This window comes from Gadus morhua, chromosome 13 (genome assembly GCF_902167405.1).
Source record: "Gadus morhua chromosome 13, gadMor3.0, whole genome shotgun sequence".
Classification (NCBI taxonomy): Eukaryota; Metazoa; Chordata; class Actinopteri; order Gadiformes; family Gadidae; genus Gadus; species Gadus morhua.
The window spans coordinates 12908327-12933113 of NC_044060.1; the positions used below are offsets into that span (position 1 = coordinate 12908327).

The 24787-nt window shown below is 48.1% G+C and overlaps 1 protein-coding gene across 1 annotated transcript in view; it reads left to right on the forward strand.

The window, feature by feature from the left end:
* The first annotated feature begins 3771 nt into the window (after positions 1-3771).
* Positions 3772-24787, forward strand: part of slc25a26 (solute carrier family 25 member 26) — a 43823-nt gene continuing 22807 nt past the window's right edge. Inside the window, exons 1-5 of the mRNA XM_030374021.1 lie at positions 3772-3952; positions 5548-5704; positions 6898-7010; positions 14935-15039; positions 15177-15224. Of these exons, the coding sequence (XP_030229881.1) occupies positions 3920-3952; positions 5548-5704; positions 6898-7010; positions 14935-15039; positions 15177-15224 (456 nt within the window). The 5' untranslated portion in view covers positions 3772-3919. The remainder of the gene's footprint in view (positions 3953-5547; positions 5705-6897; positions 7011-14934; positions 15040-15176; positions 15225-24787) is intronic.

Here is a 24787-nt window from a genome sequence, read left to right on the forward strand (position 1 = left end):
CTTGACCGCAGTGCCGAAACGGCTGTCGCATAGACCTTGATAGTGGAGAAGGCCAAACCTTTTTCCAATAAGTTTTGCAGAAACGAAAGCACGCTTCCCACCTCGCATTGAGATGGGACACCGTGGTTCGTCTCACACCAATTAGAGAAGGCGTACCACTTCGCCGCATAGAGGGAAGAAGTAGAAGGCGCACGAGCACTCTGAATAGTGTTGATAACCGTCTCAGGCAAACCTTTGCCCTGCAGGATCAACCTCTCAGGAGCCAAACCAACGTCCCGAGACATCGGGCGGGTGGTGCACCGTCCCGTGGGCCTGTGAAAGCGCATCCGGCCTGAACGGTACTGGCCAAGAGAGCGCGGCCAGCTCTGGAAACCACAGAGCTGGACGGTTCTCCGGGGCCACTTATATCAGGGACAGTCTCTCCTGTCTGACCCGTTCCAGAAGAGGAAGGATCAGTTGGAGCGGGGGAAACGCATACAAGAGAGCCCGCGGCCAAGGTGTGTGTGCCAACGCATCTACCCCCAACGGGGGAAGATCCCGAGGGCTGAGGGAGAACCACCACCAGCAGTGCGTGTTCTCCCTGGACGCGAAGAGGTCCACCTGCGCTGTCCCGAACCTCTGCCAGATCATTCTGACAATGTCGGGATGTAACCGCCACTCGCCACTCGGGGACCGCCTCGAGACACGAGGTCCGCCCCAAAGTTCTGGGCGCCCGCGATATGCAGGGCTCTCAGACTGAGGAGATACTGATGAGCCAAAAGCCAGAGCTCGACCGCCTTTCGGTGGAGAGCAGGGGAGCGGACTCCCCTCTGTCTGTTGATGTACGACGCCTCCGACACGCTGTCTGTCCTGATCACAACGTGGCGGCCGCGCACCAGGTGAAAGAAATGCAACAGCACTTTCCTCACACCGTCGAGCTCCAACACATTTATGTGTGCTGTTCCTCCCCAACCCGTCAACGAGGCGTCCGTGAAGACCACTACGTAGGACGCCACCCTGCCCAAGGGAACACCCCTGAGAAGGGCGGAGGGTCCTTTCCAATATTCCAGGCCTGGCGACACCGAACGGGGAACGAGAAGCACCCCGAGCTTGTGTCGCCTGGGGTCCAACCGTTGGCGAGCAAACCACCGCTGGAGTCTGCGCATAAAAAGCAGACCCAGGGGGACCACGGGGTGGGCAGCTGCCATCAGCCCTAACAGGCGCATGGTGGACAGTGCGGTCACGTTTCTGCGAACGTGAAAACGGGAGAGCACCGACAGGATGGCGTCTCGCCGAGGCGAAAGCATCGCAGTCATGGTGGCCGAGTCTAGGCAAAGCCCCAAGTAGACTGTCTGCCGGCTGGGGAGCGGTGAGCTCTTCTCCCAGTTGATGGCAAAACCCATGAAGGAGAGATGGTTTATCACCCACATGGTGTCCCTTCTCGCGGTCTCTTCTGAGTTGCTCAGAATAGGCAGGTCGTCTAGGTAGAAGAGAATCCTCTTTCCCTGACGCCTGAGCGGTTCCAACGCCGTCTCCACACACTTCGAGAAGGTGCGCGGAGTCAGGGAATAGCCGAACGGCAGACACTGGTAGGTACTCGTACGCCATCCCCATAAAGGCATAGCGGAGAAACTTCCTGTGCGCCTGCCGAACAGGGACGTGGAAGTAAGCATCCTTGAGATCCAGGGATGTGAACCAATCGCCCTCTCACACACCGGAACAACGCTCCAACAGTGAGCATTCTGAACTTCCTCGTGGCAACGAATCTGTTGAACACGCGAAGATCCAGAATAGGTCACTTTTCCCCTGACTTCTTGGAAACCAGGATGTAGCGGGAATAAAACCCTAGGTGGCTCCTCACCTATAATGTGGGGAACCAGGAGACCGGTACAAGCGGCCGTATCCACGGGCTCGTGCAACGAGTCTCTGAACCGTCCACACGAGGCTCCAAGGGACGCCGCTTCTTAGAAGCAGGTGAACCAGAGGCCATGTGAACACCGCCACCCTACAGCCACCGGGCTGAGGGTGGGAAAGAGGCAACATGGAGGAGCGCACCACAAGCGTAGGACGCAGGTGGCCTGAGGAATATCGCTCTTTAGGTACCATGTACTGCCGTTCGGACGAACGGTCTTGACTTTTTTCTTTAATAGGAAAGAAAAAGTAGGAGCAAGCGTCCGGAACTTCCCGGTCCGTGGCGCTGCTGCTCTCCCCGTGCGCGGCGGCTGCGGCTGCACCGGGGCTGGAGTCGGAGGCGGCCCCCTGGAACCGGCCAAGACCCCGCTTCCTCCCAGCCTGCTGGCGGGAGGAGCCCGTGAGAATTCGCCCCGAACCGGGAACGATTCTCACGGACTGACTGCTGGTGCGCGAGCACCTCGGAGAACCTGGGACCAAATAGGCCATCCGGCGCTAGTGGACCCTTGACGAGGCTGGCCCGCTCTCGTTCCGGCACCGCAGTGTGGGAGAGCCATATGACCCTTTGAATCATGGTAGCCCACGCCATATGCCGGCCGGCCGAAACGGCTATCGGCTGGCATAGCTGGAGGATGGCGCTGGAAAAGCGGGAAACCGCCAGCCATCTCGCGGCTTCCTCCGGGCCGTAGGCCTCCCTGTCAGCCGACAAGGAGACCATGGTAGAGGAGAGCAGGGCGATGTTGTTGACCGCCGCCGCGGATTGAGAGGCACAAACGAACACCCTGTCCGTTAGGCCGACAATCTGCTTCTGGAGGCGGTCGGGGGGCAGCGGCTTTTCGCATCCGGCGCCCGGACAGAGAAGCGCTGCCAGGGGAGGCTCCAGGCGAGGGATCCCCCTCGCCTGAGTATCGGCCCACCCCTCCACGTAGGTGAAATCCGTGTAGGATCTTACCGGAGCCTTCAGGGTCGAAGGGTCCTCACCTGCAGCAATAAACAAGTGCTGCAAAGGCGGGAACAAGGGGCACTGGGTAACCCGCCGGGAAAAATATGGGGTGCGAAAGGACTCGCCCTGCATATCGTCAGATACGGGGGCAAGAGGCGGGGCCGGCATGGGAATCCCTTTGATGGCCGCCGCCTCACCGAAAGCACGCCAAGTGCCCGTCACCCGGTGCCAGGGAGGCGGGGGCAGGAGGCGCATAGGAGTCCTGAAAAGGACCTAGCTCCAGGAGCGCTCTCAGGTGGCCCTGAAAAGGGCCGTTTGTCTGCGGCCTCGCCCGAGCCGCTGCCACCGGCTTGGGAGATCCGTGTTGAAGTTCTCATTTTCTTAATAGTAGTTCTCAATTTCTCGCTGATAAGCACAAGTGCTGAAAGAAAAGGGAGGATGAGCGACGGTATACACCGCTTTATATAGACACGCTGATAGGTGCATAGTTTGAATTTTCAGCGCGCGCGGGCGCGCGCACGGGACAAGCCCATAAGGCGAAGCCTAGACGGCGTAGCCTACATGAAATAGAACATATTTATAAATAATAGTTAGGGTTAGGGTTCGTTGCGTAGCATTCTCTTCTCAGGACCGAGCGACTGGAACGGGATGCTTCAAATTAGCGTTATTGGCAAGAGAGAGGGCGGGACTTCTGATAAAGGGTTATCTGTTTCACGTTTTAGATATTAAATAAATCCATATTAATCCTCCTCGTCCTTGATGTTGTATTATTGTCATGGTTGGTCTTATTCTTCTCGACCCAGGAACTATTAACTGGCATACACAGCTGGTAAGTATAATAACGGAAATTGCGTTTGCGGCAGACCGGATAACACTATCCCGGAGAATATCCTCTTTCAGCCCAGGAAAAGCTCATCCAGGTCATGTGGTCACTCTACGTCACAGGACGCGGAAGTAATACTCAAAAAATGGCAGCGTCCTTGACAGGCATGTTATTACTGCACTGAAGTTATAAACATGCTGTTAAGGTACATTTCAATATCAAAGACATTTTGTATCAGCTGACAAGACGGAACATAACATACCATGGAAAAACAAGCGTTTATTGCGTCCTTAACGGTAATGTCACGATGTATACAAATTCTGACAATCAGTCACTAACTTAACTGCTTAAACATGATCTATTTTATTGTATCTTTAATTCATTTTCAACGTTAAAAATCGACTAAGCCTGTGCATTTGTTTGTAATATACCTGTGAATATATAACGGTTTGTAGTCGTTTGCTGCATACATACATTGTAAACTATGTTGGGCTGCAAACCATGGTCTGATGTTTTAACCTATAATAGTAAATTCCAGTAAATATAAGCGGCAATTCCATTAGGCTACCTATTCTTAAATACTAAATGTTTCTAAGAAAGGGAGAAGAGAATGGTCCTTTACGACAGTGTAATACAGTAGTTCTTGTTATGAATCTGCAGAGAAGGTAAACTACTTTGTGACAAATCAAATGGATCAGCATGTGATTCAGCACAATATAATATTATTACAGTCAGATTAGTGAGACTTGCATTAACATTCTGCGCCACTTGACACTGAATAACGCAGCCCTGCCGGCAAATAACGTTTTTTGTTCATGCTTTAGTGCCTAATATAATCAAAGTCCAAACAGATGACTCCTCTCTGTTTAACCAAGCTTAGTATGAGAACACAGGGCTCCATTGTTGAATGCTTGGATGAGCAGATTTAAATGAGGGTCTAGTTTTGCAAATAACCCCAAAATGATTTATCTTGTGTTTAGCCATATTCTATTTTGCCACACTGTAGACCCTATAGCCAGAGGCTTTGTTATAGTGTAAACACAGGTGTCTCTACCAACACTTACCAGGGGTATGCTCTTTTTATCTAAACTAGTGACGATATCACACATTAACCATTTGCCCTGGTACATCGAAGTATCAGATGAATAATTAGTGTTATGAGCAATCTTTTTTCTCCTTCTCTGTAAAAAGGTATATTGAGTTAAACTGCAGGTAATGGACATAAATGGGGTCACTGTTTATACTAATTTAGGATATCTATTTATTTATTTTGAGATTTGATGAATACTTAATCATCTTGGAACCTATTAAATGTGTTAAGTGTGTGGATTGCAGCCGACACAATTCAAATCAAGCCCAAACAGGGTCTCCGCATGAACTCTGAACTTGAAGTACACATGAGGGATTTTAATTATTAACTGATTACATGCTGTTAAGAATTTAACAGATTCAACATGTATTAACCGATAATGTAGGGTTTATGTACCTTTTCTTACAAACACGTTGGGTTTGGTCTGTCTTGTTAGTCTAGGAATGGCAGTAGTTTGAGATTGTTTTGTTCGGCGATACCATTTGTTGAATAAGAGCAAGAACAGCTGTTCAAGTGAGAGCGTTATTGTTTTATAATTCTGTTTATTTGTTTAAATTGTTTGTGTTTCATGAATTAATGTTTCAAATAACTCATGTTACGTGGGAATTGTTTAAATAAAACGTAAGTTGAGACATGCTTTTTGTATCTTGTTAATTATTAATGATTAATCAAGCAAGGATTGTTAACGTGTTCAACTATCGGAAAGGGAGACGCATTAACTTTGCAACCCAAATGTTAATAAAACAAACCACCCATTATTTCACTCACAGTAACAGAGCTTATACCTCCTCTGTGTCCCAGGCGGGGGGCTGTGCAGGGATGTGTGTGGATCTGGCACTCTTCCCCCTGGACACCATGAAGACCAGGCTGCAGAGCCAGCAGGGCTTCTACAAGGCGGGGGGCTTCAGAGGGATCTATGCTGGGGTCCCGTCTGCTGCCATTGGCTCCTTCCCTAACGGTACTACACTTGTTATGTCAACAGGGATTTTCAACTTTTAAAAACATTTGAATGAACTGGGCAAGTAGCTGAGAGTTCAGATGCTGTTTTCAGAGATATTCAGGCCTGATAGAGTTCAGGCGTGGGGCCTGAATTCAGGCTTGAGCTCGGCCATGTATGTTGTCAAGAAAAGTGAAAATAGGTGAGCGGTGCCTTTTAAAATGTCTAGTCAACACGTAAACCAACCTGACCTTTTGATTGACATGTCTGCCACCAACTAGGCATAGTCTATATAAGGAAGTCTTTTACCTCTGTATGTTTGCACTGAGGATGGTCTGAATGGGACTGAAAACGATTTGCACGCACTTTGGGTAGCACTTTACACTTTTATGCAATAAAAACGTATTGTTGCATCGGCTGCATGGTGTGCGAGTTCCGCTCATTTTATTGTTGTCAAGAAAGGCAATTCTCTATGGTGTCTTCGAATGTATTTGATAATTTCAGGCACAGATAATTTCAATTCCAAAATTTCAATTGGGGTTACAAAGTTGAAAATCACCTTCAAAGTGATATATTAGTAGTAGAAACAATCTTTAGGATTAAAACATAGTCTTGGATTTATGTCAATTGAGTAAAAAATTATGGTTTGGATAGATGCATAACATTAACAGAAATCTATAAATATATTTGGATATGGTACCACAATCCATTATTATATTGACTCATTGTTCAGTTTCTGCTGTTCATTTTTCCAATCAATTTAATTTAGTAGTAGCCAATATTCTTTCACCCTAATTAGACAGTGGTTCACTTTTTGAATTATATTTTCTGCTAAACTTTTCTCTGAAATGACCATAATTAATACTTTTCTTCTCTGTGGCATTCCTCTCTGTAATTGCCCTCATATGAACACACACACACACACACACACACACACACACACACACACACACACACACACACACACACACACACACACACACACACACACACACACAAATACACACATACACACACACACACACACACACACACACACACACACACACACACACACACACACACACACACACACACACACACACACACACACACACACACACACAGGGAGAGAGAGCTCTGCCCCAGCCTGTCAGTGATGGTGAGGGGTATTAATGGCTGCATACTGGGCTGACTAATGGGCCTAAACGGACTGGGTTTCTGCTTGGTTTCAGCCGCTGCTTTCTTCGTCACCTACGACTGCACCAAGTCCCTGCTCGGCAGAGGCCAGGACGCGGCACGCATGGCACCTGTCAATCACATGTTGGCTGCCTCCCTGGGAGAAGTGGTAGGTGCCCACCTTCTGGTGTCTACCTTCTTTGTTTACTCCAAGTCCTGCGTTGCAGAAGTCACTTCGCCAGGGTGACTGTGTGCATCATTGTGTGTCTTAATGATCTGTATCTGAATTCATTGGAAGGCGCTTTAGGACGAGAATGTCTGATGAATCATAGCAAAGATTTTCAAAGAGAAGAAACATTCTCCATCTTAGAGATATGCATGTCGGGGGCGGAGCTTACAGATGAAACTGTGAATAGGGCGTGAGATAGACAAGTGGACTATAGCAAAGATCTAAAGCATTATTGTCAGTGGGAAATATTCAAATTGCAGAGATGTTTTGTTAATATTGTCCCTTAAAATTATTTGTGATAATAGAGCCCAGGTCTCGGTGTTTCCAAAGTGTATACATTCCATCGTCATTGTTTGCAAATTCCCCAAATTTAGGGGTGGGATCCACGAAGCATCTGAGAATGTTCTGACATCTATTAACTAGTGTCAAAAGCAAGGCAAAGCTTTCCAGAATAGTTTAACTGGGAAGTATCACCATCAGTCCAAAGCCATAGTGGTCACATCGTAGAATACCACAGGCATACCTTTAACCAACACTTTCAGCTACTGCCCTAAAGGGTAAGGGTACAGATTCCCCTGCACAAAAAAAGAACATACAAACAAACAAAGATGTTTGTCCCTGTTGCTATTAAGTATCTAAATAGGTAGGGACCACCATTTGAAGCCAGCCTGCTACCCCTCGGGCACAGTTCATTTAGAGGGCAGGCAGACTTTGCACATGCAAACAAATAAGAGTTTATACCTTTTTAATGCAAAAAGTAGACAATACAGCAAATGCCCAGTGAGCGGGACTGCGATTGCAGGGAGAATGCTCCCCATACTAGTCCGCAACAGCTGACACATTTGTCTATACTGTTTATAGTTTCATGCAGTATCTTCCCCTTACATCACAATCTTTGGGACAATCTTAACCTTTGCACTTTGTTCAACTGGTCAGGGCAGTGTGTGTGGGCAGGTGGGTGACCACATGTGGCCAGGTGGGTTAGACTGTCATCCTGGATCCTGGGACATCAAAGTCGGTGGGTTGTGTTCATGGCTTGATTCCTGCATCCCATCCCCCCTTAGCCTGGCAAATAAAAGTCTGTGGCTGTCTGTTGAGTTCACATTCAAATTTATTTCAAACTTTATTTGTGGCTGTCTAGATATGCAAAAATTGAGTTGGAAATAAATGAAAACATATAAACAATTTGGAAGGCTGTAGTGGGACCCTGGGGCTACAGCCTTGTATACAACACACTGAGGACATAAATAATTTACACACTTGTCTCGTTCATCTGTATACCAGATGTTCCTTTAGGAAATGCTGTTTGTCAGTTTATATAGCCTATCATATCTAGTTAGCACAGCACAGCTAACGCTCCCCCCAGTATTTAGTTGTGCTACAATAGTATACTAACCAATTCACCATCAAATTGCATTTCGTCTGTTTATCGACAACAGTTGGGTGATAGAAATAGAAGGATTGCAGTCCATCCAAACATGGCTTACGGATACAGGGTTTTGAAACGATTACTTTCTTTGGTGTCCAATTCATACTTGCGTTTGTGTGTGCAATATTATATATAAAAAGGGAGTTTGCTGCTCTCTCCAGCTTTCGGCCCAGGACTCCACCAATATTTTTTCAGGGAAGTGAGGCTTGAAAACCTATGCTATACCAATTTATTCAGCACGGCCCTCTCGATGGCTCACAGCGAGTCCAGGAATCGCAGCCCTCCAGGGCCCACGGGCATTAACATTGGCATAAAAATGGAGGGTGTGATGGATGCATGGATGTGAGAATGCCCCCCACATCTCCAAACCACCCCAGCAGGCTACAAAATACAAGGTTTTTAGTATTCATGGGTTTTTGGATGGCTGTAATTTCCCAAGTGGGCATGTTTATGAAAGAGGATGTTTGTGTCTGGGTGGATCTTCTCAGTCTTGGAGTGCGCTGGATCTTGTGTGTCTCGCGGTGGTGGGAACAACAGCGCACCATGTCGCACATCAGCTCTAACTACAAATTGAATTAGTCCTGTGTTTCCTCTCCAGTGGCTTCATAATTAGTCATTTAGTTTTTTGTCATGACACTCCTGCAGCTGTAGCAGAAAAAAAAAGACCCTTTCCAACCCGGGCCCCTTGTTGTGTTCCACAGCCGATGAGTTCGGGTGACGTCATGGGTTGAGAGGAAGGTTGAAGCTATCGTTCACCTTTCTTTACCCCGTCTCTGGGATTTAAGTCCATCAAAGGAAGAAATCTTATGAGTCCAGCCTAGGCAAGGGAGGTGTGGTTTTCCCGCTGCGTTCCGGCTAGGCCGTTACGTCTTATGCTTCTGGGTCTAAAGCCAGTAATCTTCAGGCTTAGCCATAAAAGGCCCTTCCTAAAGGCAGCCTCCGAGTTCCACACGAGGCATGGAGTCTCCGTAATGTGCTGCAATCAGGCTCACATATTGTTCTTCTCTTCTCGCTGTACACGACCCTGCCAGATTTCAGTGGTAGCCTATTCAAAAAGTTCTCAAGACATAACAGGCTTGATTTCTCAATTTAGATGCCTGATTCCCTTCATCGGCACAAAGGAACACATTGGGGGTTTTCCGTTTTTGATTTGTTCTTGTTTCTGACATGTTTCGTCTATGACGTTTCGTCGAAGATCGCTAGTTTCCTTCCCCTGTTATTATTTATTCTCTCTCACTGCCTCTTGACTGGGAGCAGATGCAATTAACTATTAATGGGAGTTGGCACAGACAATGTGTCATCTAGATGTCATCAAGCCACCTTTCCTCTCCCCAGGAAAGTTTCTCTAATCATTTTTACCAACTCTTTCCATTTTGCGACTTTCACCACATACCTCGAGGCCTAGCCCTTGACTCGTACCTACCGCCCTATCAGGCGTTGGTTCTTGTGAACACAAATGTAATATTAAGATAAAATCAGTATCGTTTTCATCAGTTTGATCCTGATAAGGTTGAGGCTGATTGAAATGGATGATTTTCACTTGTAAAATGGTTCCAGATTAAATATTTTGTGCCTTACAAAGATTGTGTCTGTAAAAAGATTGTGGAAATATATTAAAATAGATGACTATTGGGAGGGGGCTTAGCATGGGAATACTTCATCTTTAATGTGTTAATGCTTGTCCATTACTCATAGTGCTTTTCTCATAATGGTGATAGGCAATATGATAGAGGTGATGTTATTAAATATTAGCATAAATCCTCTCGGTGGAATTCATTGTGTGAGCAATGCTGAGTAGCAATATGTCAGTTGTGTTTTGAGGTTTTGCAGTTGTGAGTGACGATAATTGATCCAACAATATCTGGACGAGAATTTAGAGTTTTGAATAATATGTCTTTCCGGATACTGTTTTTTTTTTAATATTGTCCATTTTCTTTCACATTCAAGGCATTTAGCAGACGCTTTATCCAAAACGACTGGCAATAAGTACATTTGTTTGAAGAAGGTGAAACAATATATCGCTGTCTATACAGTAAGGATGGTCAGGCCAAGCACTAACAATTGTTGTCAACCCATTCCCCGTGCACACCAAAGAGAGCTAGGATTAATAGATGACATTGTACCATTGGTTAAGCGAAGGAAAGGAACACAAAGGCCATACAAGGCCACAATCAGCAGCACCAAGGAACCAGACAGAAGCAGACGGGACACAAGGAGAAGTCCCTCAAGAATCGTAGGTCCCAGTTTTCTATGTGCGGCTGTGGCGGCGGGCGGGGGCACGCTCCCTTAAAGAATGTGTACGATGATGGCTTCTGTCAGGCTCTAGCAGGCGGTTATCTTGCCATTAGATCACATTCATCTTCATTCCCAGTCGCCTGACGTCTGCCCTGATAACCCATTTGTCAAGGCCTAGCGGCGGACGCCCCTATCGCCGCCTGCTGCCCCGCCCTCCAGGCCCACTCGTCTGTGTGAGGATGTGCTGAAAGATGCGGCGGGACATGGGAAGATGCAGTGTACAGATTAAGCCGGGCGGTGGGCAGTATATGTTGGGGTCGGCTAGGAAGTCATTGAAGTTACTAGTGAGCGCTTGGGCTGGTAGAACGGATCCATGCCTGGGCTCCCCGTAGCACTGGACTTTCTTGAGTACCTACTTTTGGATGGGGAGGTGTTCCATGTCCTTTCTCATCCTCGGCCGCCTTTCCTCTCCTCTATCTCTGTATAGATGAGTGTTTTTTAGGCGTCCTCTGCACCATGTTTTTCCCCAGAAGTTTTGGGCACCTGGATTTTGTACTCGATCAAAGACTATTGAGTGGGGAGATATTTGTTTTTCCCATTAGCATTCAGTAAGAACCCATGAGGAGGACGTCCCCGGGGGTAATTCCAACTCTCACGCTGGTTTCATGTGTGTGACGCCTGTTTGGCATATAAGCAGGGCCCCCCAGATGTTCAAAGAATATTCGACTGCTATTAACCGGTGGGGATGCTAGGTTTTGTGGTAGGTATTCATAGCTAGCAGTTGGGGGTGGGGCATATCAAAGTAGTTTCTCTGGGGTTGAATCTTTGCTCACTTCTGATTGGGTCTCTCGTGTCGTCTTGCGGCCAGCCTCAGGTGAAACATGTTCCTGACGTGTATACAATTAATAAAAGTATAACATTTCCATGTCAGGATAGAGAAATGTATTTGAGCGGTCGATTCTGCTTCAAACATTTAGCGGTGATTTATTCTGGGCAGCATGAGTGGGCCGGGGGGAACCATGCCAGGTGCACCGTGCATGCCAGGACCTCCACTGCTACACGTTTTATCTGATGTGTCTATTTGTTCAACTTGACCTTAAGCGACTAATTCAGAATAATAGTGTTGCACAGTCTGTTAAGTAATATTGTCCAACTAATTTGGACATTTTCCTCTCCGGCCGGGCCGCGCCCAGAGCCAGCTCGCTGTCACTGCGTGCGATGCCAGCGCCTCTCAATGCCAACCCAGATTAAACGAGCTGGTGCTTCAAACCTAATGCTTCACGCGTTAACCTTTTATGGTTTCCAATGGCGATCGTTCCTGCCCGTGTGTTGTTTTCACCTGCCCCCTCCCTGCTGGTTTCCACGTTAATACTCCCGCAGATTAACCACCTGCTGGTTCTCTGTGGCCCTGAGCCGGTCAGTAGGAATGACTGGAGGGATGAATGAGGAAGTAATGGCTCTGGCTTGGGATGGAATCACCGGCCATGCAGATAATGGGCCTCGGGTCTGTGTTAATTTCCAGGGTGGTTTCGGGGGGGCCTTGATCGAGGACCGGCTATTCACCTTTTTTTTTGTGCAGATGAGTTGTGGTGTATAAAAGAAACCGAAATAAAGTTTAGACCACAGTGTGTCAGACAGGTTTCACAACAAGCCGAGGAAAACACAGTCGATCGCAGCCAGCCAGACAGCCTTCTAATTAATGTTGTTCGGTGACTCCAAACAACTTGTAAATAAAGATGAATGGCGGCAGGGAATTCGGAAGACGCCAACAAGTTGCTAATGGGCTGACAAGCACGGCCGCAGGGGTAGCAGGTTGAGAATGAGGAGTGAGATGGGAGAAGTCTGCACAGACGCAATTGACATATTTGAAAGTCGGCCCTTTTTTTAAGGACTATTGTTCTCCCTTTACATGTTGTTGATGAAAAGACAAGATGTAACGCTCCTTGTAGATCCACTGGCAAGATGTTGCGACAGATGAAGAGGCAGGGAGAGAGAAATCACAGCTAATCTTCCCCTAGTCCGGCGGCTCGATCAGCAGCTGGAGCACCCCTGATACCCTGCCAACGTCTCTGTCCCACCGTCCCTGCAAACGGGTCTCTAACAGCCCTGGGGACCAGGCGTGTAATCTCCCATCTATACTCAACAAGCGCTACAATTGCCGCCCCTTAGGCACAGAGATTACTCTCAAATAAACCATGTCCCTAATTCATTTGCTGTAATCTTGGGCTCATTTTGCGCTCTCCCCTCAGCAGTGTCGGGAGATAAAAGGTCCTTCCCGACCCAGTGCAGCTGCACCGGCCTCCGCCACCTCACCCATCCCCCAGTCCAATTAGATCCGTAATTACTTGTCACTGCCACTCTCGCGGTTTATTAAGCCTTATTCTGGTCCTTTGGAGAATTACATTTGGGAAAACATGATCATAAATGGTAACCCCGGCCAAAAAGAGAGCAAATTAGATCGCTGAAATGGATCCTGCCAGCTCGGTTAGCGTGAGCAGGGCTTGTAGGTTGAATGTCTGCCACTTGGTGGGGCTGTTGCACCACAGTAGATCTAAAGGACGGTCAATAACGCCTCTAACACAAGGCCAGCATTGAGATATCCGTAAAGATAGTTTGCAAATATATCTTACACATTCTGTTTAAAATTAAATTAATTTAAATTATGTGCAAGTTACATTGTTCAGTTTGTTCACCCTTTGCCCATATTAAAAAAAGTAGGATTTACCGGTATACTTTTTCTCCGAGGCACCTCACAGCATCATTAAGACACGCTTTTAATGACAACAGAAAGTTGTGCACAGATGGCAGCAACCAACACTACATCTGAAGGGCATGGAATCCTTTGAGCTCTTCTGGTCGTTTCCTTTGCTTGCATTCATGGCGTTCCTCATACTGTTTTGGCATGCTCAAGCTTCCCCTCTTGCGCTTGACTGACAGAGGAGACGGCAGGGAATGATGAATGGCTGAAAGGGGAACGCCGTCTGACATTCTTCCCATGGACAAGAAGTCCCCTCGCATCCCTCCGTCACCCTGCGGAGGAGAGGTCGACTCAGGCAAAGGCCAACTCCGTCTTTATTACCACACGTCTGTCTCAGCCATCTTCTCCGCACACACGACGGCGCACACACACACACGCAGCCAGCACGCACACGATACTGTGGAGAGGGGGGGGGGGGGGGGGCACCTGCAGACTGTCATCTGTGTGCCAATCTGTGCACCACCGTGGGGGTGGAGGGGGGGTCGCAGCAGGCCAGGGCTGGAGAGGAGTGCGCCGATCCTGGGAGAGACCACTTGCCGCTAGGCGGTGTTTCCACTCTGTGGTGGGATCTATGGGTAAACAAGGCGCCAGGTGGGCAGCTGTGCCCGTCCACCTGCCTTCCTGCCCGCCTGAAGGGGTGATACGAGCGGCCCAGAGCATGAATATTCATGTCTATCTTGATGAGCTGCATGCGCGCCATGCTTTTATTTACACATGAAGCTCAAGAGGAAGTTCCACGCAGCTGTGAAAGTGGGATGGCTCGGTTTCTTTGTCCTTGTACGTCTCACTGCTGTGTGTGTGTGTGTAAGAGTGTGTGTGTGTGTGCACGTATGCACCGATGTCTGACGTTTTCATTAACTGTTCACCTGTTCCTCAGGTGCTTTGGCCCGAGTTCGGCCGTCAAACCGGGCTTGCTCCTTAATTGGCCGCGGTAACACATTAAATCAAACAGCCATTTGCTCATTAGCTCGCTGTAATTACCTTCCACGGGCCACAGTATGTCATGTTGTGGTGTTGGTTGCCTGTTGCTCGGTGGAAGGAAAACACAGGTTAGAATTGTGTAGAGCAGCAATAACACAAATATGATCTCAGTTGTTTATATTATCGGAGCGTTTTTTTCCTCAAAGTGTTACTCTGTTTCAGAGTTCTAGGATGGCGGGGGATGTGTGATTATCCCTTTGGTTGTATCCCCATGGTTCGCCACACACTGTGGCGCCATAGGCTACTACGAGTGTCTGAGAAGCTTTATTACCTCTCTCTGACGCAATCAACAACATAACCGCTCCCCACATAGAGATCTGCACCTCCACACACTGTGGCATTGGCCCTCACGGCATCGGAGGGTCGGGGTAAAACGTTCACAAACTAGTTGGCGGACACTGAGGAGAAATTACAGTTTTGGGCACTACTTTGAACATGGGTGCTGCTCTCCCCTCCTGCAGGTGGCTTGTCTGATCCGGGTGCCCACAGAGGTGGTGAAGCAGAGGACCCAGGCCTCCCCCTCCTCCACCACGTACCAGATGCTGCTGGCCACGCTCCGGGAAGAGGTAGAGTCCCATTCGGCTTCTCTCCCGCTCTGGCTTGCATTATAGTGCATTCAGTAATGCTCAGCGGAGTTTGCAGACCCACTTAGGCACATCATTCCTTTTTTTTTATGTGTTTTTTTTTTTTTCCCTAATCACAGGGTGTCAGAGGCTTGTATCGAGGGTACAGAAGCACAGTTCTCCGAGAGGTAGGATCCCTTCACACAGTCACACGTTGCATTCATTCATTCACTCACTCACATCCTGCTCTCCTTTGCTAATCTCTAGTGGACAATCTATCCGCTTGTATCCGTTCACCCTAATCCATATCCAATGTCTGTGTGGCCGGCTACAACCATCAACACACCTGCAAACCTGGTGACACAAACCGATGCAGGGGCTCAAGTTTGTGCCCCTGAAACAGTGGTAACCAGAGCGCATTCAATATCACACACGGATAAAACAAGCGCTGGCCCCCTGCAATACCAAGCAGTGGCTTTTTCCAACAGGCCGAAGAGATATTGAGGCTTTCCACTGTTCTGATTAGAAGCAATTTAATTTCTCCTGGGCTGTGTTGGGGTTGCACATATTGATGTATGGGTCTCTCTTTCTTCCCTCCACTTTCATCTCTTTCAATTATAAACGAACACCGGCTCCCCTCCTATTGCAAGTACAGCTGATTAATTAATGCAATTAGAGGTGTTATAAATGCAAAACAAAACGTGGATAAATGAGCATTGAGCTGCTCCCCCTTGATGGGCGCTCAGTTTTTGGTAATGAAGCTGCCGCTCCAGGCCTGTGATTCATGGCGTTCCGTTTAATCGCACCTGCACTGCATGGTAATGCTGATGGATACTGATTCTGGTCCGCAGGGCGAGCAAGACACAGGCACCCCCAGCCCTTAGCTCCCCGTCCTTAACCCCAGCTCCCCGTCCTTACCGCCCCACCCTGACGCTGTCAATACAATAGCTACAATAGTTCAATAATACAATTGCGAAGAACAGTGTGTGTGTGTGTGTGTGTGTGTGTGTGTGTGTGTGTGTGTGTGTGTGTGGTTTGTGCGTGTGTGTGTTTGTGAAGGTGACAATGTTCTTTTCTTGGAAGGGAAGTGACGGTGTTTGTAACACGTTTGTGTATATGTGTGTGTGTGTGGTTGGGGGTGGGGGGGACGGGGTAATCTAGTTTCCCACCGCCGTGCTCGGCTGTACTTATTTTCTGCCTCACTAAATCGATGTTATTCACGCAAATTCCATCTGGACAGCCGGTGGGTGGTGGAAAAAAAAAAAAGGGGGGGACAACAAGACACTGTGATTTCTCTGAGGGTTTGTGAATAAATGAATACATTTGGAGGCTGGGCCACCGTTTGCGTGCATACTAACCGCGTGAGATGAAATGCAAACGGCAAAGGCGGGGAATTTTGGGGGCTGCGGTAGTGGCCCGCCGATCCTCTGCTGTGATTGGCTTTGACGTGTGTCAGGGCGGTAATTCATTTTCTCGCGGCTGCCCGGCATCGCCCGCCCATCTCCCCGTCTTTGGCCGGGCGACCCTGTCAAGATACGTTTGTTTATGTGCTGCGTGGTCCCCCCCCCCCCCCCCCCCCCCCTCCCTCACCCCCCTCGACATACACACTCAGCGGTCCCCCTAATTGTGATCCTTCGTCACGCTGTATATTCATTAGGTGGCCGTCAGAAGCCATCTCCGATAGGCGTGACATCACCCCAGCGGAGCATGGGAGAGGGTACTAAAGGGGGCGGGAGGAAATGCAGAGGCAGCGCATGGCAATGAAACCTGTACCGGATCTCGAACCTCATTGTCCTGCTGCTGTCAGGAGCCAAACCCCATCACATAGCTGCTGAACAGACATTATCACGGCCCCGTGGATGCTTTCACTGCTGAGCAACGGATATCAAAAGCCTTGTTTAGCCCCTTAGTCTTGGGCTGGGCAATTATTCTATATTATGGTATTGTATTGTTGATATGCAGATGGCAACAGATTCCCTAACCATACCGAATACCGTAACCGTAACTTCAAATTTGCATTTACTACAATGTATTTTCTTTTCAGTACTGCGATAAATTCATCATTTTCGTGTTCTTAATTTTCAATATTGCCCAGCCCTACTTTAATCCTCACTGTGCTCCACAGGTTGCCTACGAAAGACCTACACAATTAAAGCCCCCTACAGGGGGGAGCTGCCTTGGCTTGAGAGCACATCAAATGAATTACTTTATTTGGTTAAACTGGTGTGGGATGGACTCATCTGACTCTAAATTAAAAAAAGAAGACTTAGTATTGCCATTCTGCTAGCGCCGTTGTAAGCTTTAAATTAAATATAATGATGGCTGGTACAATACTGATGCATATCGAGGAAATGTTATCTTTCACTGGCTCTTCCTATAGTTTTCCTTCTCCTTGTTGTTATGTCGCGCCCCGAAGTGACCTCTGTTGCCCCCCAGTGTGACGGGATCTCACTTCTTCATCCTCTCAATATGAACAGTTCCATGACCGACCATTAGATGGCATCCGAGGCTTAGCTCTAGACATTAGACCCTGCTATATTCAAACGCTCTAGCGCTCTCTCTCTCTCCCTCTCTTGCTCTCCCCCCCTCTTGCTCCCTTGCTCTCTCTCCGCTCACATCATACCAGGCTCTTTTTTTTTTTTTTTCATATTTATGAGCAGCAATCACCTCGGTGGAAATGAAAGCTTTTAGTTATTTATTTTTTGATGGAGTGTCTTATATTTTTGTGCTCTAAAGCAGTCAGGTAATCTGGGCTGTGATCTCAACAGCTTGAGTAATGAGCTGCAGTCAGGTTATTAGATAGCAATTTGCTGATTTGTGGGGAGCGGGGTGTTGGGGAGCGGCTGCTGTAAGTGATGCTGACTCACTCCGACACGCTGGACTGATGCACCTGGAGTCCCCCCCTGATTGACTGGAACAGAAACCACGCCACTTCTGCTCGCTTCTGTGTTTTTTTGTTTTTTCTTCCACGGATCCATATTAATTGCCTTCCTCAAAGTTTCTTCCCCTATTTTTTTACTATCTCAACAACCGCTTCATGACAACGCTGTGCATTCCGTTATCTTTTAAAGGAGAAAAGACCTTGAAAGTTGAGCAAGCTCGCTTAAAGTGAGATTCATCGCCTGGCGGATCAGTGACAGTGGGATGATGTGTGTGTTAACATTTTATTTTTTGCTGTTAAACGTTTCTTTCACTGGTCGACGCGTCTGCATCGTGCTTCTAAAGCAGCCCCTCCTTCCCTCCCTCCCTGCACCGATCACACTGGACTTCCTGGCACACTGACGTTTTGGATCTGGCAACCGCAGACAGGCCTTATGAAACACCTCTCCTCTGCTCCTGGCCCAACACCGACCAACGATGGCTCACCACTGCATCCCCCCCTCCTCATATTTTCGCTCCCCCACTGCTTTTGATTCCTTTTATTTTCAATCCGCAAAGCATGGAAACAACATACAAGCTCCTCCCCCCGACGCAGCTCGGCCGCATTACCTCCGTCACTGAATGCGCCTCTTCTTAAGTTGTCCTTCTAAAAGGTCACCGCTTTTTTCTTTGTTACCTTTAATTTTGTTGTCTTCTCTCTGACTCACTCGGTCACATTCTGCTCCAACTAACCTCTGACCAAACAATTAGTCTGAAATCTCATTGTTTACCCATCTACTTTGGCTTGGTCCCACCAAATTATATATAAGTGTGTGTGTGTGTGTGTGTGTGTGTGTGTGTGTGTGTGTGTGTGTGTGTGTGTGTGTGTGTTTGATTCCTCATAGGGCCATGACCTCAGGCACGACAGGGACCATTTTGGAAAGGGCCAAGCAATTCAGCTGTTCCATTCTTCATCGTATCGTTGCATCATTATTTTTCTACGTCTGAAAAGCGCTCCCAACACGCCAAAACAAGGGGATTTAGTTTATCTCCGATGTCAAGCTAAAGCCTAGCACCAATTCATATTTTGGGATGGCATGCATGTTGAGTTGTGTGACGCATGCTGGAGCTGGAAAGCGTGTGCGGAATCGCTCTCATATCCTGTCTGGGTGATCTGATCCACAGCGGCTCATGTTTAAACACCCTCATGTGACCCAGTTTGGAGGGAGGGAGGGAGGAAGGGGAGGGGGGGGGGAGAGGGAGAGGGAGAGGGAGAGGGAGAGGGAGAGAGAGAGAGAGAGAGAGAGAGAGAGAGAGAGAGAGAGAGAGAGAGAGACTTCTACAAACATTCATCAAATGATATTAAAAAAAGTGAACTAGTTACTTGATTATGGTGGGAAAGCACTCACACATTTGTGAATAGACAAATATCCACAGCCACATTCTTTTTTTACTGAAATTCAGATGGGCATTATTGGCTTAGTGGGAATAAAAGTGAATTGTTTTCACATGTGCCACTGGTGCTACCTGATCGGCATGGGATCAATGAGTAGAGGCCCATGGGACACCTGTTGAACTTTTGAAGTTTGACCCCTGACCCAACATGACATCGGCTGACACTGCTGTGTGTGCATATGCCCGCCTGTGCGTGCCGCGCGCTCCATAATATGACCCTTGGAAGCTGACGCATCCAAACATCCAACCCTGGCTATGAGAAGGGTGCTAGTCTGCCTTGAAATGGGTTGGCCGTCGGGGTTCATAGTGTCAACACATATTTCGAGCCACCACTATCCACGAGGAGCAGAATCTATCTGCCAGATCATAGTTGAGACTTGAGTTATCAGTGTGTCGTTCCAAATGGCCGTGCTTGCATGTCCTTTGAGGTTTAATTCACAGATTATACTATTCCTCATGTTGTCAACGTAGTGTGTGTGTGTGTGTGTGTGTGTGGGGGGTGGGGGGACCCCGATGGAGAATGCTCTGCTTTTACGCTCCTCTTACCGACACAGAGATAGGGACACTGAATCCTCGTTTCATGGAAATCCTTCAGCTTCTATCCGTCCGCCTGTCTGACTTATGGCTCTCCTTTGTGAGCAGTGGGGCCCTTTTGGCGTGTTTTAAGGTCAAGCAGACCTTCCTCACAGTGGAGAAAGCCTTCCCTTGTTGTTTTGTTTCGTTTGGCGGGAGGTGAAGGCTTTGCTTTCTGTCACTGGAAGGCCGATATGGCTTTACCGCTCTTGTCACAGCGGGGATGAATGGCTCACTCCCACCGCTGAATGATGGATGGATGGGCTCCTCCCGCCACAAAGAGCTGGGACGTGCCTGCCGTTCCCATCAGGAGAGGCTGGAAGAGGCCGTGTGTCTCTGTCTACCCCTCAAACACACAGTATGTCCATGGAGGACAGCATTATCCTCTCTCACACACTCCCTCAGGGATGTCTCTCTCTCTCTCTCTCTCTCTCTCTCTCTCTCTCTCTCTCTCTCTCTCTCTCTCTCTCTCTCTCTCTCTCTCTCTCTCTCTCTCTCTCTCTCTCTCTCTCTCTCTCTCTCTCTCTCTCTCTCTCTCCCCCCCCCCCCCCCATCCACAGATGTGCAGACTAAACTCTGATGACCTCCAAAGAGTCAACAGAGACAAAATCACCGTATAGCGGGGCTGTTGAGCATTGTCACACTGACTGAAGGCCAAATCCACATACGCGAAGATCCACGCCAATACTGTGAGATTGTAAGATTGTAAATGGCACTTTTGTCAGTAGAGGTCTTGCAGCCCTTTCACTGATTGGTAAAGGGAGAATGGGCGCAGTGTTTTGTTTTGTTTATGACAGGACGAAGAATAAAAAAGCATTGCATCTGGCAAAATCAAAACCGATTGCAATGTTCAAACTGCTCCTCAGCATTCATGCATTCCAATGATTATGTATCATATGGTTCACTTGGATATTTCGCTTTAAATGAATGAGTTACATTTATTTTGTGATTCAATTTCCTGATTTTGCTCTGTTGTAATATGTAGATTTGCAGTCGGAAATGTTATACCTACTACATGCAAATATGCTGTGGATGTTTAAAAGCCTGCAGCCCAGCAAAGATTTGCATCATGTCTCTGAGACCTGACGTGGATCTTCGCACATGAACACACTTGCATTACTCCTCTATGATTCCAGATCCCGCTGTGGGCTGGGTTTGGGGGGGGCGGGCGGGCGGGAGGGACAGTGGAGAGCCGTGCCAGTGTGGTGCTGGTGGTTGTGCTTGCTTCCCTCAATTTTCTGCACATTTGCTTCAATTGGAGCAGAAAACCACCAGCCCGCCACAAGTCTCTGATCACACACACACACACACATACACACACACACACACACACACACACACACACACACACACACACACACACACACACACACACACACACACACACTTAGTGAGTACAATATGAGATGTGTACGCTCACAGCCTTATGGGAGCACCAGCATAAGAAATAGAAGCAGAATCATAATGCTGCACATGGCATTAAGTTGGGATAAAAGTTTTCCCTCGCCCAAACTTTCTTTTGCTATCCTAACGTCAATAATTATGATGCTAACACACTAATAATGATAATGTTGTATTAATGGCCTATGGTGCAGACATTACACCTGGAGGAGTTCAGCCTGTCACCCAGCAGTAATTAGCGAGACACGCCTAACGCTACCCTATAATTCCATCCACTTCTCAGCAGCGGGGCGAGCCATGTGAAAGTAAAAGTGCAGGGAGCGCGCTAGGGCCAGAGCGAACGAGCAACGCACCGCAGACACACGTGGAATTAGAGGTTAACCTCACTCTCCTTAAACACCACCGCCAGCTCCCCACGAAGGGAAGCACCCCCTGTCTCCTTCCCCTCTCCGCCACTGTCACCATCTTTCTCCACAAACTTGTTTTTGTTTTTAATGCAGCGGTAATTGCAATGTATATTGCATCACCTCAACAGGGACAAACAGGAGTCACATGGTGGTAGTTTTCGAAGCAGAAAGCAGTGCTTCCCCAACAGCAAGTCCATCGTAATCCTGTGCTCTTTGTAAGCCACGATCTCCTCAGACCTCCACCGAACCCCACCCTGTTGGCTCCTGTTCCCCAGCAGTATCTAGATAGAGGCCCAGGCGTCAGGGCTCGGGGTCATCCTTAGGTCTTCACTTCATGACCGTCCTATGACCATCACGAACTCACAGGGGTTAACTGTGCTGCGCTGCTTGCTATGTTGTGTCTGTGCAGCTCAACTCAATGAACACGGTTTAATTTAGTGCAATATCAACCACTCCTGGCTTGGCGTAACGTGTTCCTGTAGACCATATTTTGGAATTGATCACAGTCGCATGTGCGTGTCTATGTTTGCGCACCAGTGTTCCCCTGCCGTCACTGCCAATAAACCCTTGTCTCACCATCAGCCCTCCGCTCCTTCCAGCTGGGCTGCTGCTGCATTTCTTATCTTTATCGCTGGAGCGCGTTCAGTTGGCCCAGCGGCTCTTGAGTGGCTGGCTGGTGCTCAGCTCTGCGCTGTATTGCTCTGGGCAAAACTCCCAGGGAGCCGCCAACGCTCGCCTAGCATATGGTGTTATCCTGTGCACATGTGTGCTCACCTGTGGGGACACTGCCGTTTCCTTCCCCACCCCCCCCCCCCTTTTCATTAATTGCCTACCGGCCAACCAGGTGTGATGTACCTGCGTGTCTTGTCGGTCTGTCAGTCTGTAGTACCAGGCTGGGCTCCAACAAGCTGATGGTGGAGCCAGGCTACCCGATCCTGTTACCGTCCAAACCTACAACACAAGTGTTTTCTATCCTCAAAGCCTCCTTCCTCTCTCCCCCCCCCCCCCCCCCCCCCCCCCTCCTGCCTCCCCCCAACCCCACGGGCTGCCATAGATCTCCTGCTGTCAGCAGCTAATTGGTTGACCCGCAGGGTGTCCTGTCTCACACCATACCGCCATTCATTGGCTAACATGCCCTCCGCCATTGATATCATCTGTCATTGGCTCTGACAGATACAGAGTGCTGTGCTTTCCAAATGAGTCAAATAAAAGTAATATGCTCGCTGAAGAGAGAGAGTGTGTGTGTGTGTGTGTGTGTGTGTGTGTGTGTGTGTGTGTGTGTGTGTGTGTGTGTGTGTGTGTGTGTGTGTGTGTGTGTGTAAATATATATATATGTATATATATAAGTTTCACTTATATATAGTGAGTAGTGAGTAGTACTCAGTAGTGGGTGGACTATATATAAGTTGTAGTGTTTCCACATTTCGCTAATGCGCGTGTAATTTAATGTTTCCTCTCACATGTTTAAGTGCAAGCAGATGGCCTGTTTCTCCCATAGACATATTCTCAAGTTTTGTATTCTCCCTGTGGCCGGTTAACCTTGGGACCGCATTTTCTTTCTTATTTAGCTAGAAGCCTGTGTCTAGCTTCTTTACAGACCTAATGTTTATTAGCAACAGGTCACACCCCTGCATGCTTCATTTAACCGTTGGGATAGCGATACGTCTCAAGCAAAGGTGTCCATTGGTAGTGGTTGTGTGTGTTGTGTGTGTGTGTGTGTGTGTGTGTGCGTGTGCGCGTGTGCGTGTGTGTTTTTGCATTATTTTCCTGGCTCATGCCTCGCGCATCAACCTCCCAGCCGCAAGCTGCACAACACCGCAAACTAATGGGGAGTGGGTGTGCGTGCATACGTGGTAGTTGAGGAGTGGGATCACCAGGACAGCATATATATTATTCAGGACATTATTCAAGGGTTCTCTCAGGTCGATTGGAATGGCCGTCTTGAATGTTGGTCAACATATTCCAATACTGAACAGCCAAAGAGCCCTCTCCCTAACTCTGTTCCTTTATACATTTTTTGGTTCAATCTCTCAATCTCACTCTCTCGCTCACTCTGTCAACATCTGTTTCCCTTTCGCTCGCTCCCTCTACTACATTGTTGAAATACACTTTTTAAAACCTTGTGTTTTTGGCTGGATGGATGCACAAGGCCGGAGCTCCAGACCTTTAAGCGTCTCCCTGTTTGAATGTAAACATGCACCCTCAGCCTTTAAATGCTGTCGGGGTGGAATTCTTCAGCAAGTGTGTTCCCACTCGCTATAGATCTGTGGAGATGATGATGATGGTGATGATGATGGTGTAGGGGTGGGTAATAATGAGTGCTGGCTGGTTCCTTCAGGCTGCAGACTATTTGTCATACCACTAATAAGTTGAGGCCTCAAAGGGCAGACCGTACTAAAGTCCCCGTGACTTTAGTGGGTTGGGATCTGTGTGTGTCTGTGTGTGTGTGTGTTTGCGTTGTTTGTGTGCGCTCACTCTGCACAGGTGAATGTATAGTTGTTTTATGTCCATATACACTGTGTCTCATGTAAACCTCTGCTTGTCCAAACATAATGTTCCATAGCACTTTGTGTGTGTGTTTGGACCGAGAGTGTATGGGGGTCTGTTTTCTGTAAGCGGGAGAGCAGATCTTGGCTTTGTGCTCTACAACCACCTAGAGAGAAGTAATATAAGCCAGACTCTCCCCCTCTCCCCCTCAGCCCCACCTCGCTCTCTTGCTCTCTCGCTCTATGTGTGTCACAGAGTCTCTCCACCAGGCCTCTCCTATGAAGTGCGAGGCCAAACACAGGGCTCACACTGTTGGATCACGCTCCCTTTATCGATTGACTTTATTTATGTGTTTATTTATTCAAAAGGGCCCTGAGCCCCACGTCCCATGGGTGCACTTATGTGCTGCACACACACCTGCTGAATATGTGTGTGTGTTTGTGTGTGTGTGTGTGTGTGTGTGTGTGTGTGTGTGTGTGTGTGTGTGTGTGTGTGTGTGTGTGTGTGTGTGTGTGTTTCCATATGTTAAGGTAGGGGCTGTGCTAGGAAGCGGGACCCTGGTTCGTTGT